The 13,809-nt window shown below is 37.9% G+C and overlaps 1 protein-coding gene across 1 annotated transcript in view; it reads right to left on the reverse strand.

Annotated features, from left to right (window-relative positions):
- nagpa (N-acetylglucosamine-1-phosphodiester alpha-N-acetylglucosaminidase) overlaps positions 1 to 12,932 on the reverse strand; it is a 15,492-nt gene extending 2,560 nt beyond the window's left edge. The window contains exons 1-12 of the mRNA XM_023964415.1: positions 12,773 to 12,932; positions 11,220 to 11,419; positions 10,693 to 10,960; positions 8,045 to 8,184; positions 7,018 to 7,126; positions 5,744 to 5,872; positions 5,416 to 5,621; positions 4,710 to 4,757; positions 3,972 to 4,100; positions 3,636 to 3,767; positions 2,786 to 2,867; positions 1 to 1,569 (exon numbers count right to left, since the gene is read on the reverse strand). The exon at positions 1 to 1,569 is cut by the window's left edge and continues 1,378 nt beyond it. Coding sequence (XP_023820183.1) covers positions 1,320 to 1,569; positions 2,786 to 2,867; positions 3,636 to 3,767; positions 3,972 to 4,100; positions 4,710 to 4,757; positions 5,416 to 5,621; positions 5,744 to 5,872; positions 7,018 to 7,126; positions 8,045 to 8,184; positions 10,693 to 10,960; positions 11,220 to 11,419; positions 12,773 to 12,858 — 1,779 coding nt within the window. The 5' untranslated portion in view covers positions 12,859 to 12,932 and the 3' untranslated portion in view covers positions 1 to 1,319. The remainder of the gene's footprint in view (positions 1,570 to 2,785; positions 2,868 to 3,635; positions 3,768 to 3,971; positions 4,101 to 4,709; positions 4,758 to 5,415; positions 5,622 to 5,743; positions 5,873 to 7,017; positions 7,127 to 8,044; positions 8,185 to 10,692; positions 10,961 to 11,219; positions 11,420 to 12,772) is intronic.
- Positions 12,933 to 13,809: the final 877 nt, after the last annotated feature.

A 13,809-nucleotide genomic window follows, 5' to 3' on the forward strand; every position in this document is an offset into this window, starting at 1 on the left:
AACAGCTGTAAACAGTTCATAGGTCGGACATTTCAAATGTAAACTATTTTACTTATTGCAAAAAGACCCAAGTAACCTATTCCAGACACCAAATAATAACATGGCAACTAGCATTACAGAGTGAAGCTTAGGCTGAAATTTGACCCCAACTTGGCAACCTAAACAGAGACAGAACATTGGAAAATACAATTTCAGCTTAACCATCTCCTTAGAAATTGTGAATCTTTTTCACCTTTAGCAAGTTTTTTTTTAAATCAAACAAGGAAAAAGTATGAATTAGATAGTTCATAAAATAAATAGTAACATAATGCATGTATTTCATAAAGACTTAAAGGTTAATTCTGATAGGTGCCTTTCCTTAACGGCCAATTACAGAGTTTTGATATGTAACGGTTTGTATTTCAGTTTTATGATTATTTATTGTTTAAGCATTAAGCTAAGAAGCTATAAAAAACCCCAATACATTTCATAAACCCTGATTTCTGTCCTTGTGACCACACAGCACAAAGTCAGGACGGTTTTGCTAAAAGCATTTGGCAGCTTTGCTGGGATCTGCTTGGCTTCACTAAAAATATTCTTTTTAATAAAATGTTGTTCATAGATTATCCTTTTATTTTAAATATCAAAGCAACAGAATTTGCTTTTGTTAATGAGCCACAGTACAAAACATCAGCAGCGTCTAAATCCTGATAGACCAACAGCTGCAAGAACTTCAGTACTTTTAATTACAGAACACTTTGACCTGGCGTGTTTCATTTACAATTTATTAGATAATTTTTCATCAATATAAACCCTCAAATAAAAGGTCTCAAATGAAAGTTAGAGACTTTTATAAAACCTGATACTGCATTTCAATATACAATAAAAAGAAAAGTCCTAAAAGGCTTTTGTAAATTCTTATAAATATGCATCTTTGTACCTGATGAGTTTCTAAATGACTGTTTGGTTATAAATAAAGTAGTTTAAAGAAATGATGTTTTATGGCAATCAAACCAAAAATAACTTGTGTGAAAAGTCTGCTAGTTTCGGATTCAGTTTATCAGTTTACATGATTAAGTTTCAAATATTTGTCTGGAAAGGACTAAAGATGTTGCTCCCAAGTGAAAATCTTGGAAGTTTTCAGTTCAAGAACAGAGGAAAATGGCCCAGCTATGAACAACAATCGTGTGTGCACGTTAAAGCAGCTGCCCAGTGTGAAAAAATGCATCGAAACTGCAGCACTGTGTCATTTCACCGCACCAGAAACACGTGAAGAATTCCCTAGATGAGAGGACAAAGTGTGCATCTCTTAGTGCAAAAGCCGTGTACTCGCTTGTTTTTTAAGAACGCGGCGAAGACCAGATTTCCTCCTGGGAGTCAGAATCTTCCAACTCCAAACCAGAAGTCCTAGATTTCCTAGCGCTTCTTGTTTGGTCTGCTCCATTTATGTTCGTCAGTGGTACGTAGGAGTAATCCCGACGTTCAGGAAAGTGAGACGCGGCGGATCCAGAGCACGCCGCCACGAGGTGAGCCATCAAGCTGGCCGACAGCAGAAAAGCCAGCAGGATGGTAATTATAAGCCACGTTCTCCTGTAGAGAAAGTTAGTTTTAGTTCCTGGAGCTTTAACAGACCTGTAGAAACATGATTATGTCAGTCAAAACAAACTTATTTCGGATGTAGATTTTTGCCTCATTACTGACGTGATTGTTCATTTTTGTCGAGTTCATATCGACCTAGCTCAGCAGTTCTCTCCCTTTTTCTATGTTTTCTATGTAAATAAAACAAAAACTCTTCCAGGAAGTTATTCTAAGAAGGTATTTATATACAGTCAATTTACTAGAAATAATTAACAAAAAAATAAAACATTTGCTTCATATAGTTCTTAGAGGAGCCTATGTCCACTAAAAAGACTTCCACACATTAATCAGTCATAATAAACACTAACCTGCACTGAAGTCTGAATGTGTGAGAAGAACAGACTCTGTACTTTATCTAAAGATCCACTCCGATTCAAAATCAGGTTTTTTGCATTTGTATAATGATGGAGGACATTAAGAAAATTAAGCTGAATTTGCATTTCTGAGTATTTTTTTATTAAAATGATGGTATATTAGGAGTAAATGCAATGCTTTTCAATGAAATAACACAAACTCATTCATAAAAAGAAATGTTTCTCATTTTTATCTGAAAAAGTAAGTCTTAAAAAAAGACTGAATGCAGATCTGCCTTAAAACAAAGCATGGTTCTCATTCATTCAATTTTATTTTATTTATACAGCCCAAATTCACAACAACAGTCGTCCCGATGGGCTTCGTATAGGTAATTGAAAAAGTTAAACATCAAATCAAAAAGATCATGAATCTCTGAAAAAGGATATTTAATGTCTTTATGACGCTGCAGTGCTGTTTGAGACGTCACAGCGTAACATCATAAATTATGTTAGGATTTTCCTCACATTGTTTTTGTTTTTTGGCAGGTTTGACGGCCATTTAATAGTCAAATTTAATTTTTAAACAAGCCACTAAATAATGTGGGTTTATGTGGCTAAAAAAAATATTTCATGACGAATTTTGCAGGAACATGGAGCTGTGTTTCACCATTATAACTTCATGATTATAATTTTAAAAAAATAGTTTTTTTTTTTTCTTTCCATCATTGAATCAAAGAATTAATATAGAAACAGCTTGACCCCAAATGCGACCCCTCTCTGTTTTGAAGGACATTGATTTTCTTCTTGGAAAGCCATAAAGCACAGACAGTAAAGATAAATGGTCAGAGATGAAAGACTTGACCTTTGACACTTACTCTGTTAAATGACGCTGCTCTCTATGAGCTTCTTCTTTATGTATCCAAGATGTAAACATCTTTGTGGCCAGACAATGTCCAGCTGTAGAGACGACAAAAACACTTTTCATTTGCAATGAACTTGAAATTTGATTGCATTAAAGTATGAAAATTACAAGAATACATATATATATATATGGTTTTAACAGTGCATTGACAATACTTTAGAGAAAAACATTTTAAACGATTCTCTGTTCTGCTATTTATGTTAGAAAACCTTTAGAAGAATTAACTTTCCCAAAATACATCAGGGTCTTTCTCCATGCCAGGTTTTTAATGTGTGTGATCTTTTGTGGCATCTCTACCTTTCCTCTCCAGTTCTCTGGGCTAAGCTCTGGCGTTTCTTGTTTTGCTTTGTCTCCTTGGTAATAGTCAAGCTATCCCTGAGCTAAGAGCTGTGACTCAATGACAATAAGCGCCGCCACTGACCTACAAAAGGCATAACAACAATTCAGTCATCACTTTCCATGTTTTTTCTCCCTCGATGACCCAAAATCCTAATTCTGAAGATGAATAGATTACACACTGCAGTTCAGGGGGGATTCTGAATACAATTCTGTTTTATTTAAACTACTGCTAAGTTTAAGGAAGCTAATGTGCAGGTGACTAACATTTCCAGTTCTTCCACTTGGTATCGCTTTGCTCTGTTTGGACAGACGGAAAAGAACAGACGGGTCTCTATTTGACTTGATGCAAATGACTCGACGTTGGTTAAACGGGAGCCCATGCAGGAAATGCAGAACAGCCCCAGCTGATAAGAGCATGAAAACAAACATTTGCTGAATTATGTTGATATTTAATGGGGTTCTACCTCTGTGTATGGTGTAGTTGGTCTCTCCTTGCAGGGTGGCGTTGCAGGTCCCAGTTTGAGGGTCACACGGACACAGGTCTTCACAGTGGCACTCCTGAGCGCAGGAAAGACCGAAGAAACCCAGAGGACACACTGACGGAACAAAAGACAGAGAAATATTTACTGAAAACTAACTAGTAGTGCAAAAAAGGGTACTCAAGTCTGCCTTCCATTTTAGATTATTCTGATAAAAGTAAAATATTAACCCAAGTAATGACTCAAGTTAGACATTTTTGGATAAATTGGGACATTTTCATTGTATGGCTTTGTGTTCGATTAAGCATTAGCCTTTAATACCTTGATCACATGTGTCACCATGGAAACCAGGCGGGCAGGCACAGCGCCCGTGAACGGGATCACAGGAACCGCCATTACCACAGGAGCAGGTGTGATTGCAGCCATCGCCGTAGAAACCTCGGACGCACTCTTCACAATAAAAACAAAACGTTCATATTTTAAATGAATCTGCCTAAATTTCATGCTCACACATGTTTGGCTAGAAGGAAGCATTGAAAAGGAGAAACACCTGTTATGCAAACTCCCATGCACAAACCCAAGTAACGTCCTCGACAACAGAAGACATAAAAATAACATTTACCGGGAACAATCAAATGTCCAGGCTTGGGATGAAGCTTTCTGCTTTAATCTTCGCTAGTCGTCATTTTGACTGCAGTCATTTGTTGTCAAACGTGATCTTTCAACAGGACTGTTCTCAACTGAAGAATTTAAGCATTTTTTCCAAATGAGCCATTCATCATCAGTCGTGTTGACTTTGTTTCTCATGAACTTTATTTAACAAGAGCCTTGCTGGGTTGGAGATGTACTTCTCTGCAGGTCTTTATAAAAACGTTTGTTTCTCTTTATAACTAGAGATTTCTTGACATTCTATTGCTTGAATTCTACATTTCCTTTTCCTGGACTGATGAGCTGCATAACAGCACATCTAAGATAATCTGTAAAACTTTATGCACCAAGCAGCAAACTAACCAAACAAGCACAGCACATGCATGTGTGTGTGTGTTTTTTTTTTTTTACCGTAGCTGCAGTTTTCTCCCCTCCATCCAGCATCACAGACACAGCCATCTGCAGGACAGAGGAGATGTGGGATGCATCACTGCACTTCAGAAAGAAATATAGTAGAAATATACAATATAAAGACTCACTCCAATAACTTGGGCCTTTCCATTGGTCTTTTAATTATAATTATGCCATATTTAGCTAAATAAATCTAACTTTGTTTTCTAGGACATTGTTTCTGCAGAGCAGCAATGGTTCATTAGTATTTTGCGGGACTGCATGGGCGGGACTGTTGGCACGGAGCAACATAATAATGTTGTGGCCCGCCCCGTGCATTTTCTTCTTAAAAATAAAAAAAGAAGCTATTTTTCATGTTTTCTGTCTGCTCCCGATTAACAACAATTAGAATAAAGAAATACCGGTACTCGGAAATGCAATTTTAAGCTTCATTTTCTTTATACATGGCCTCCATCGTCAGAACATGCCCCAAGAATGTTAAAAACACAATTTCCATTGGAGTGGGTCTTTACATAAACAGAAAAGAAGAGAATCTTTCTTAAATGAGCAGCTACAATTCTAAAAGTTGTCTTTAAAATGCAATCAGATCTGTTTAGAAGAGGAATCTTATAGTTTTCCACCAAGATCCTTCTATATCTAACATTTTTGTGATTTTTACACATTTTACCATTGGTTCCATTTGAACAACTGTCTATTTGTATCTTACTGGGAGTGCAGACTCCATGGGATCCACATTGAGATGGCTGACACAGCAGAGAATCACAGGCCTCCCCCTGCCAGCCCCTCCCACACCGACACAGTCCGTCCACACACTCCCCGTGCCCACTGCAGTTTTCTGGCTTGCATGATTTCTGATGGACACAGAAGATGGTCGACACATCCCGTCCACAGCGCCAACGGTTGTCTGATGTGCTGCAGACGAGGACGAGATTATAAATTAATACAGCTAGCTGACGATGAATGATCCTAGTGACACAGCTAGACGGAGAATAACAGCCGTCCAAATGTGAATGGTCACACTTTTAGTAGCTCACCAATGATCAGAGGGGTAGCTGGCCAAGGAGCCATTAATCACACAGGTGGAAGACCCGCCTCCATCCAAATTTATGGCATTGACTACTCCTTGTTCCTTCAGAAATGTTGCCACGTCCCACAGATTCATGCTGGAGGGACAGAAATAGACAAAAGGGAAAAGCTGAAGAGAAAGACTTCCTAGACTGAGCCAGGCCATGACAGAGAGGAGCGCAAAGAATCAAACAAATGCATGAATGAAAAAATGTCAGGAGGACAGTTTGGGCTTTTTGATCTTCTCAGATACTGAGATTATTAAAAATTAGCGGGTTAATGCTAAAGAAACAAATAAAAGGAGAAATTTGACCTAATATTTAAGACAAAAATGATAATAACATTGAGTATTTAAGAGTACAAGACAAAATACCTCAAGATGCAAGCATTACTTTCTAAAGTCAAAGCAGAGGCTGCTTGTTAAACGAATTGACGGCTTCAGATCGCAGCTTTGTTCCAGCTGGCTTTGACATGTTTCATGGAGCGTCTGCCAGCCTGCTATTGATTAAAAATTAACATGTTCAGACATATGTGCTGTGCCTTTCATTAACAACAACACAAGTACGTCGAGTCACCCTGGGGTCACTGCTCTAAGAGAAGAGCAGATCAATACAACCCACTCATGGAAGGATCTGAAGTGACACCAGGCTCACAAGAAGGCCGCACCGCTAACATGAGCTTGGGGTGGTGAGGGCATGTAAGCTAGCAGGAGAGAGTGTAAACAAAGGGATGATGGGTAATGAGGCCAGGCTTACTTCTGCGCCAACAGTCCCACCCATAACTCAGAGGCTAATTTCTAATGAACTCCTGCAGAAACTATGTCTTAGAAAACGACACAGGTTTTTTGAGTTTGGCTAAAATGGGATGATCGTAATTAAAAAAAAACGGTGGGAACGCTTTTAAAATAGATCAAAAGGTGATTGGAGTGGAACTTTAAAGTAAATGCACTTTAACTGATTTTATGGATTACCAAAATGCTTAGTTATAGGACTTTACTAGTTAAAAAATGTTAAATTGCTTAACATGAAACTCTTTTGTAGTAATGCCTCTTCAGTTTTATACAGAAATTACAGATTTGGTTACTACTTAAGTAAAACACAGCAGTATGAGTTTGATTCATTTTGAAATCTCACTCTGTTCTTTCTGTTTTGTTTCTTTCTAAAGAACAACAAACTCAAACCCACTTTATCAGGTTTAAATATAAAACCTCAAGTTCCATTTAATCAATGTTTACTTTTCTTACCCCCTGTTTCCCGTTTGCCCATCAATTTGAAACAGGATTATATTTCCGTCTCCATCATGACCCACTGCAGTCCGGGCCGACACCACATTCACAAAGTAGCTTAGGTTCCCTAATGAAAAAAAACAACAACAGGTGAGTCTTTTTTAAGTTCTAATACGAAATTATATGATAAATATCATCAATTCCTGTTTTCATTCACAATTCAAAATTAATCCAAGAGGAAAACTTCTGGATTTGAATTAAATTATTTTGCCCTTAATACCTAAAAAGAAAGAAAGCCTACTTTGTAAAAGCACAATCCTTATATGGAATTAATTTTTAAACAACAAAAAGACTAAATAAAAAATGAAACTAAAAGGATCACTAATAAAAATGTAAACACCCAAAGAATGAGGTCCACTATCAGTGAACCAAACGTTGAATTCCAGCCACCTGTTCTGCCACATTTTACTTGTGGTTTTGCTTTTGAATGGGCTCTAGAAAATCAACTGAAGCTTTGAGCCCTGAGGTGAACTGGGCCACATACTTTCACTTCTGCCCCTGCTAACCAAACATGACACCACCATGTTTTATTGGGGAGATGAGATTACGTGAGGTCAGGGGCGAGTCTTCGTACCACTCAGACTATAGGTCAGCAATGCAGATGCTGTTACTTTTATTTACATCATTCTGGCACTTTTGGAGGCTCAGTTTGTAAACTGAAAAATACTGCAAATACTTGGGGCTGTAAGCTAGCAGGAGAGCATGTAAACAGAGAGCTCTCAGTAACGGGGAAGGGAAGGGGGGCTTGGGCTCCTCCACAACAATGGCCCCGCCCACAACTTAGAGGCAAGTTCACTGCTGCACTGCAGAAACTATGTTTACACAGCTCTTTGATTTGGGCAAAAAGATAGGATTGGATTGGGACAACTAACTGCAGCAAGACACGTTCCCTTTAAACTCTAAAGGAACCCACCAGATTTGCTATGAAAAAGTTGATTTTAGTATTAAATGACGTGTTTTTTTTCTTCCAAGTGTCACCACGTACCTGTTTCTTGGCTTTTTCCGCACTCTGCCTCCAGACTCTGATTGATGTAAATCTCGCTGTCTCTCAACAGCCATATGACGCCACTGACCAGCTGAACAAACGGGTTCGACTGATCCAAAACATCTTCCTGCGACAGATACCTGGCGGAACCAAGCAAATGCCAAAATGTTAAGGAAACAAACCCCAAACTATAAAAGCAGACCAAGATCCTCCCCGTTTCATTGTTAGAGGGGACTTTCTGGTTGATTTCATATCTTAAAGTACACAAAAAAGGAAAAGAAAACAGGTGAGAATGGTTGGTGCAAACTACAATATGGCATCTGACTCTAATTTCTGTTTTGAGTCAGACTTTGGTTTGCGTCTATAAAAACGCACCAGGACAATGTTCCAACAAACCCAACAGAGCAGAAACCTGCTTTTGTTTGTTTTTCAGTTTTAAGGAAACCAAGAAAGGAATTTCTGAGGTTCCTTACCTCAAGCTATCAGAAAACATACCGTAAAAATCCTTACACCAGGTTTACACGTGAGCCAGGACTGTAAAGTGAATTGTGCTGAATTCAATAATGTTTAGATCTATTCTTGAATATAAAATCCGGCAGGGTTCATTTACCCAACATTACTTTTGTTTCATAACTAGTTTGATGGTTGCACAACACAAACAGTAGTTTAATGTGTTTGCTGAGGTCGGGTTATCCACAATAAACAGGTTGGTGGCAGTGAGTCACGCAGACATGAACTTATCACCTGAAGATTGTTTTTGAGTTTTTGTTTAAACTGGACCGGGGGTTACGCTGTCATTTACAGGCCCACACAAACAGGAAGCCACACGGCTGCAATTGTGGTGAACTTCACACAGTCTCAGAGGAGGTCAGTGGCAAACATGAAATAAGATGGTGTTTTAGAAATGTGAGGTCAGGTGAACAGATCAAGAAGAACAGACTTAGGCTGGCTCAGTTTTCGGAAACCCAGAAGCTTTTGTCTGGAATACTGTCCACAGCAGCACGGTGGACATTTCCCACAAATTGACAGCATGTCTTACAAAGATACCCATCCGAATATATCTCTATGAGGTCATTTGGCCAACAGGTAAAAGTCTTCTCATCTGAAAGGCATTTCACCAAAACATTTTATTTTATTTTCCATGATTTATGAAGGGCATACCTACTGAGGAACTTATTTTAAGACAAAACGGTAAAACCTGCAGTTCATAGAGTTTCATTTACTGAAGAAACGTGGCCTTTGGGGGAAATCGGCTGAGAGGTTTACATGCACATGAATAAACACGTTTCCACATCTCCACTATCGATTATTTCACCTTTGCAAAGTTTAGGGCTGAGTATCACAGCAGCATGTCAGCAAATTTGTTTTTGAGAACTCGGATTTGCGGAAAAAAGAAAAAGAAACCAGGTTTCCTCTAAATCCTCTACTCTGGCTCAAGATAAAAAGTATTTTGTTGACCCAGTTACTGGAGAAAATCAATTGTAATCTGATTATTTTAGCAAATGTCAAGTAAAAATACAGTGGAGAAACTGTATTGATAGAATAAATACAAGTATAAATTGTAGAAAATATTAATGGATAAATGCAGGCAAATACTAAACACACAAAGCATTGCAGAAATTATCTAAAGCAGTGATCTCCAACCTTTTTCAAGGCACAGACTGGTTTAACGTTAGACAATATTTTCACCCACCCGCTGAAGTTGGCATCTGATTTTTTTTTTGTTTAGCTGCCAGTGTCCTTTAACTTTTGAAGGTAACGTTTATTCTCATCCTCTGTAAAATATCTGCAGCTCCTTTTGACTATTTTTACACTAGATTTAGTGCAGGAACCATTAAAAGGTGATATAGATTCCCCAACAACTCATAACTACCAAAGTGGAAGCTAAAAAAACAAAAAAATCAGATGCCAACTTCAGCCTCGTCCAACGCCATGAATAAATACTGGAAAAAAAAAAAAAAGTCAGTAAAGCTGGTATTTTGCAAAAGTTAATAAATCTGAACCCACCATTTGAGCACAGCTAATAGCAGCATCCTATTAACATTAGACAGGCGGTTGCTGACTATTCCGCATTATTATTATGCTTTGTGGGAACTGTCAATATAAATCCATATTTGGAGTAAAGACTCCTGCCTTTTGTCTACAAAATGCAGCTTTCTTTTATTTTGAAGTGGAATGCTCTTCTCCTGTTTCCTCTCTGGATCTTTTCTGCACCAACAAACTTTACAAGTCTGTTGGCTTTTTGTCAACTTTCCTAGCTAAGGGGTTTCAGTCCAGCGGTCAGCGCAGCCGCTTTAGCAAGTGGCGACTTGTCATGTGTCAGGAATATGTCATATGCGGTGGGGAAACTCCAAATTAAAACTCCCTTTAGAATCAGCTCATAGATGAATTTGAAAAACTGTGAAACCAACTGTTCCTCAGACCAGTACCGATCCGCGGCCTGGGGGTTGGGGACCACTGATCTAGGCCTTTACGAGAACACAGATCCTAAGGCAGAGTTTTATCAAACCCCTTCCTGTTGGACAGTTTGTTCTTTGAAGGTTCTTGCACACCTAAAAAAGTACACAATCTTGATGTAACATGTTCAGTCATTCCACGTTTATAGTTTGGTTTTAATGATTTTAGTATTTTTATGCAGGACTTCTTACCCAAAAATCAAGCTGCCGTCTCTCCTAATCCCAAACTGGGCGTTTTGCACTCCCCCACTGTCTTGCACAAGCCTTCCATTGCTCACCACGTTTCCCAAACACTGCCCTGACTTGGTGTTGAAGAAGCCAGCGTTCTGGGCATACAGACACCCGGCAGCTTTGGCCGTCTCCTCCACCGATACCCTATGGTTGTTTTTGCAGCCATCTGGCCCTCCAGGTTCCAGCACAGACAGTGTCTGCAGCGGGTCATGGACCACTGTCAAGCGACCTGGAAGCAAAGGCGTAAAAAACAAAAGAAAATATTCACATGGTCTATCTAAGAGGAACCATTGAATGCTTTATGGTTTCTTTAGTGACAATAAATCCAATTTCTAATTTAAAGGATTAGCCCCATTTCTGGTTGATCCATCTGGACACCAATTTTAAACGTACAACAAATAGAGATTAACTCCAAGTTAAACCCAAAAATGAGATCAATCTATACTCTGAAAAAAAAGGAACAGTTCCCTTAACCTGTGATTAGTTACCGTAAACCCATCCAGAAGGAGCCTTCGTCACAAACACATTAGACTTAGCAACCGGCTGTCCGGTTTGGTGACTGGGATGCGAGCTTTCATGGGTGGTGTTTCCATGAATGATGGGCTGACAATCTCGGACGTGACGGTGAGAGTGGGCGGGTCCATGTCCGTTAGCATAAGGTAGGAGCAGGTCATCATCCAGAGAAGAGCTACAATTGAAAAAATGGATTATATTACAGAAAAAGACTATTCACACGTCATTTTCTAAATATGAGCAGCTAGTGCTGAACTTCTTTCTTGGCCACATGGACCCTGAGGAAGGGTTAGGGTTAGGTTAATATGTGCGACCAACAACAACATTTAGCCTTGGACGCATTTAAAATAGCAATGTGCATCTTGGCTGAATGTATTGCGTATTGCAAACATGAATTTCCATCAGTTTTTGCACTTGGCCATACGTAAACACGTGAATTACATGAGTCTTTTAGAAAAGCGCATCACAAATGGCAAAAGAAAAAAAAAACATTAATTCATTTTGCATCCACCGTCTTGTCTTAACTACTTATTAAAATCATTCAAATGAATGAACTCTAAAGAGTAAGGAAATAAAATGGATACATGTATGAATAAAAGCTTAGTTATTACGTACATTTTAACCTATGTTTATCTAATTCGTATTTAATAGTTACATTTTTTTATGATCCTACTTTACCGCAAATTATACATTTCTTACTAAAAGTATTTGCTTAGGTGGCTTTAGGCTCACATGAACCTAAAGTTATGCATACTATCTTTACTTCATAGGATTTAATACGACACTAGATTTAAAGCTTCAACTTTTTGGAAGGTCTCTCTACATAAAGTTCAGGAGGGTTTTTGGAAATGCTTGCTCTTTATGTCAGGGGCACATTCGTTATATCGGACACTGCTGTCCCTGACAGTCTGCATGACTACCGTATTTTAGACACCTTTGAGCACCGAAATTATTTGGACTTCTGGGAATGTTGTATAATTAATTACATTAATTTAGTAGTGGCACCACCGTGTGGTCAAAACGGCTAACTACCACAATAAGTCAACAGGAACTATCCACTTCCTTGAAAAATAAAAGCAAATGTGGCGTCGCGTCTTGTGACTAACCCTGCACGTGTTAGCATGAACTTTACTAATTATGTCGAAATGTAAAGAAACTATCAACATAGTGATGTCATTCATATAACCACATGTTCAACTGTAGTACTTAAAATGATTAAATTGAAGGGTCTCTATCGATAAGTGTAGAAAGAGATTCAACAGTTCAAAGGTTTAAAACTAAGTCGCTGTTATTACTCGACAGCTGGCGAGTAAAGTTGGATTCAGTTTCTGTTCAGTTTATATTAAAATTAAAATAGTAAATTGCTTATAAATTTCAACCAACAATCGCATACAAAGTAAATTCACCTGTAGTAATTTAAAAAAAGAATGATTAAGCACTCCAGTGCATAAGTTTAAGCGTCTTAACAAGCTAACATTAGCATTTAGCAAAAACAAAACAAAAAAGAAAAGACGAAAAGAAAACTTACCGATAGTTTTTCGCCAGAGACACCCGAAGGCAAAGGATCAATAACAACGACCAAAAACACGCACATTTCACCGAGTCTGCTGCCATGTGAGGCGTAGAGCGACCATGTCAAACTCCCCACTCCTCCACCTAACACACAAGGGCCTGTCTGCATCATCATCAAAAACCACAAAAGTTACTTCCGGTTTTACTAAAAAATAAAGGTTGACAACAACAGTCAGCACACAAAATCAGGGATGAAAAGGAAACAGATCATGACATTGGTTGAATTGATTTGATGGACAAATGTGGAAACAGATGTTTGTATTATGTTAGAACTGAATTGATTTAATGGACAAATGTGGAAACAGATGTTTATATTATGTTAGAACTTTAAACGCAAAATAAACCAGCTTAACCGAACTTTTACTTTAATTTACATAAATTTGTTTTCATACGGTGAATAAAAACTTATAAAATGTAATTACTTGAAATATTTTGCTAAAATATGCTTTTTTATTTTTTCTCTTAATTTGGCAACGGACTCTTTATTTCCGGTAAGTTACAAAACTCACACATTTACATGTTTTATTTATATTTCTGCTTTAAACCTGTTTTCTATTTTATTTGAAATTCACTTTAAATATATATGTATATATACACGAAACATAAACAATATTAGGGAGGTTTTGCTAAAAAACGAAACACATCTCGAAATTTGATTTTAAGAAATGATCGAAGGGTCAGGGGAAATGTTTAAATGTGACACAAGAGCATAGTGTTGCGTTCAATAGCCTCTTAAACGTCGGAAAAAACTGGCTAACATGTCGTTTTTTCTTAATTAGTTCTCTAAACAAAATGTACTATGACAGACACTGTCAATTCTCAAAGGAATAAATAAAAATATCGAAATGACACGATTAGGCTTAAACTTACAATAACTAATCTTACGAAAAACTGTTCTAAAGTAAGGTCGCAGCTTTATCCCTCACTGTTGACAAAAAAGTTATGAAAACCATTGACAAAATCCTATTTTATTTTATTTGGAGGAACAAAAAC

This window comes from Oryzias latipes, chromosome 16 (assembly GCF_002234675.1).
Source record: "Oryzias latipes chromosome 16, ASM223467v1".
Taxonomy (NCBI): domain Eukaryota; kingdom Metazoa; phylum Chordata; class Actinopteri; order Beloniformes; family Adrianichthyidae; genus Oryzias; species Oryzias latipes.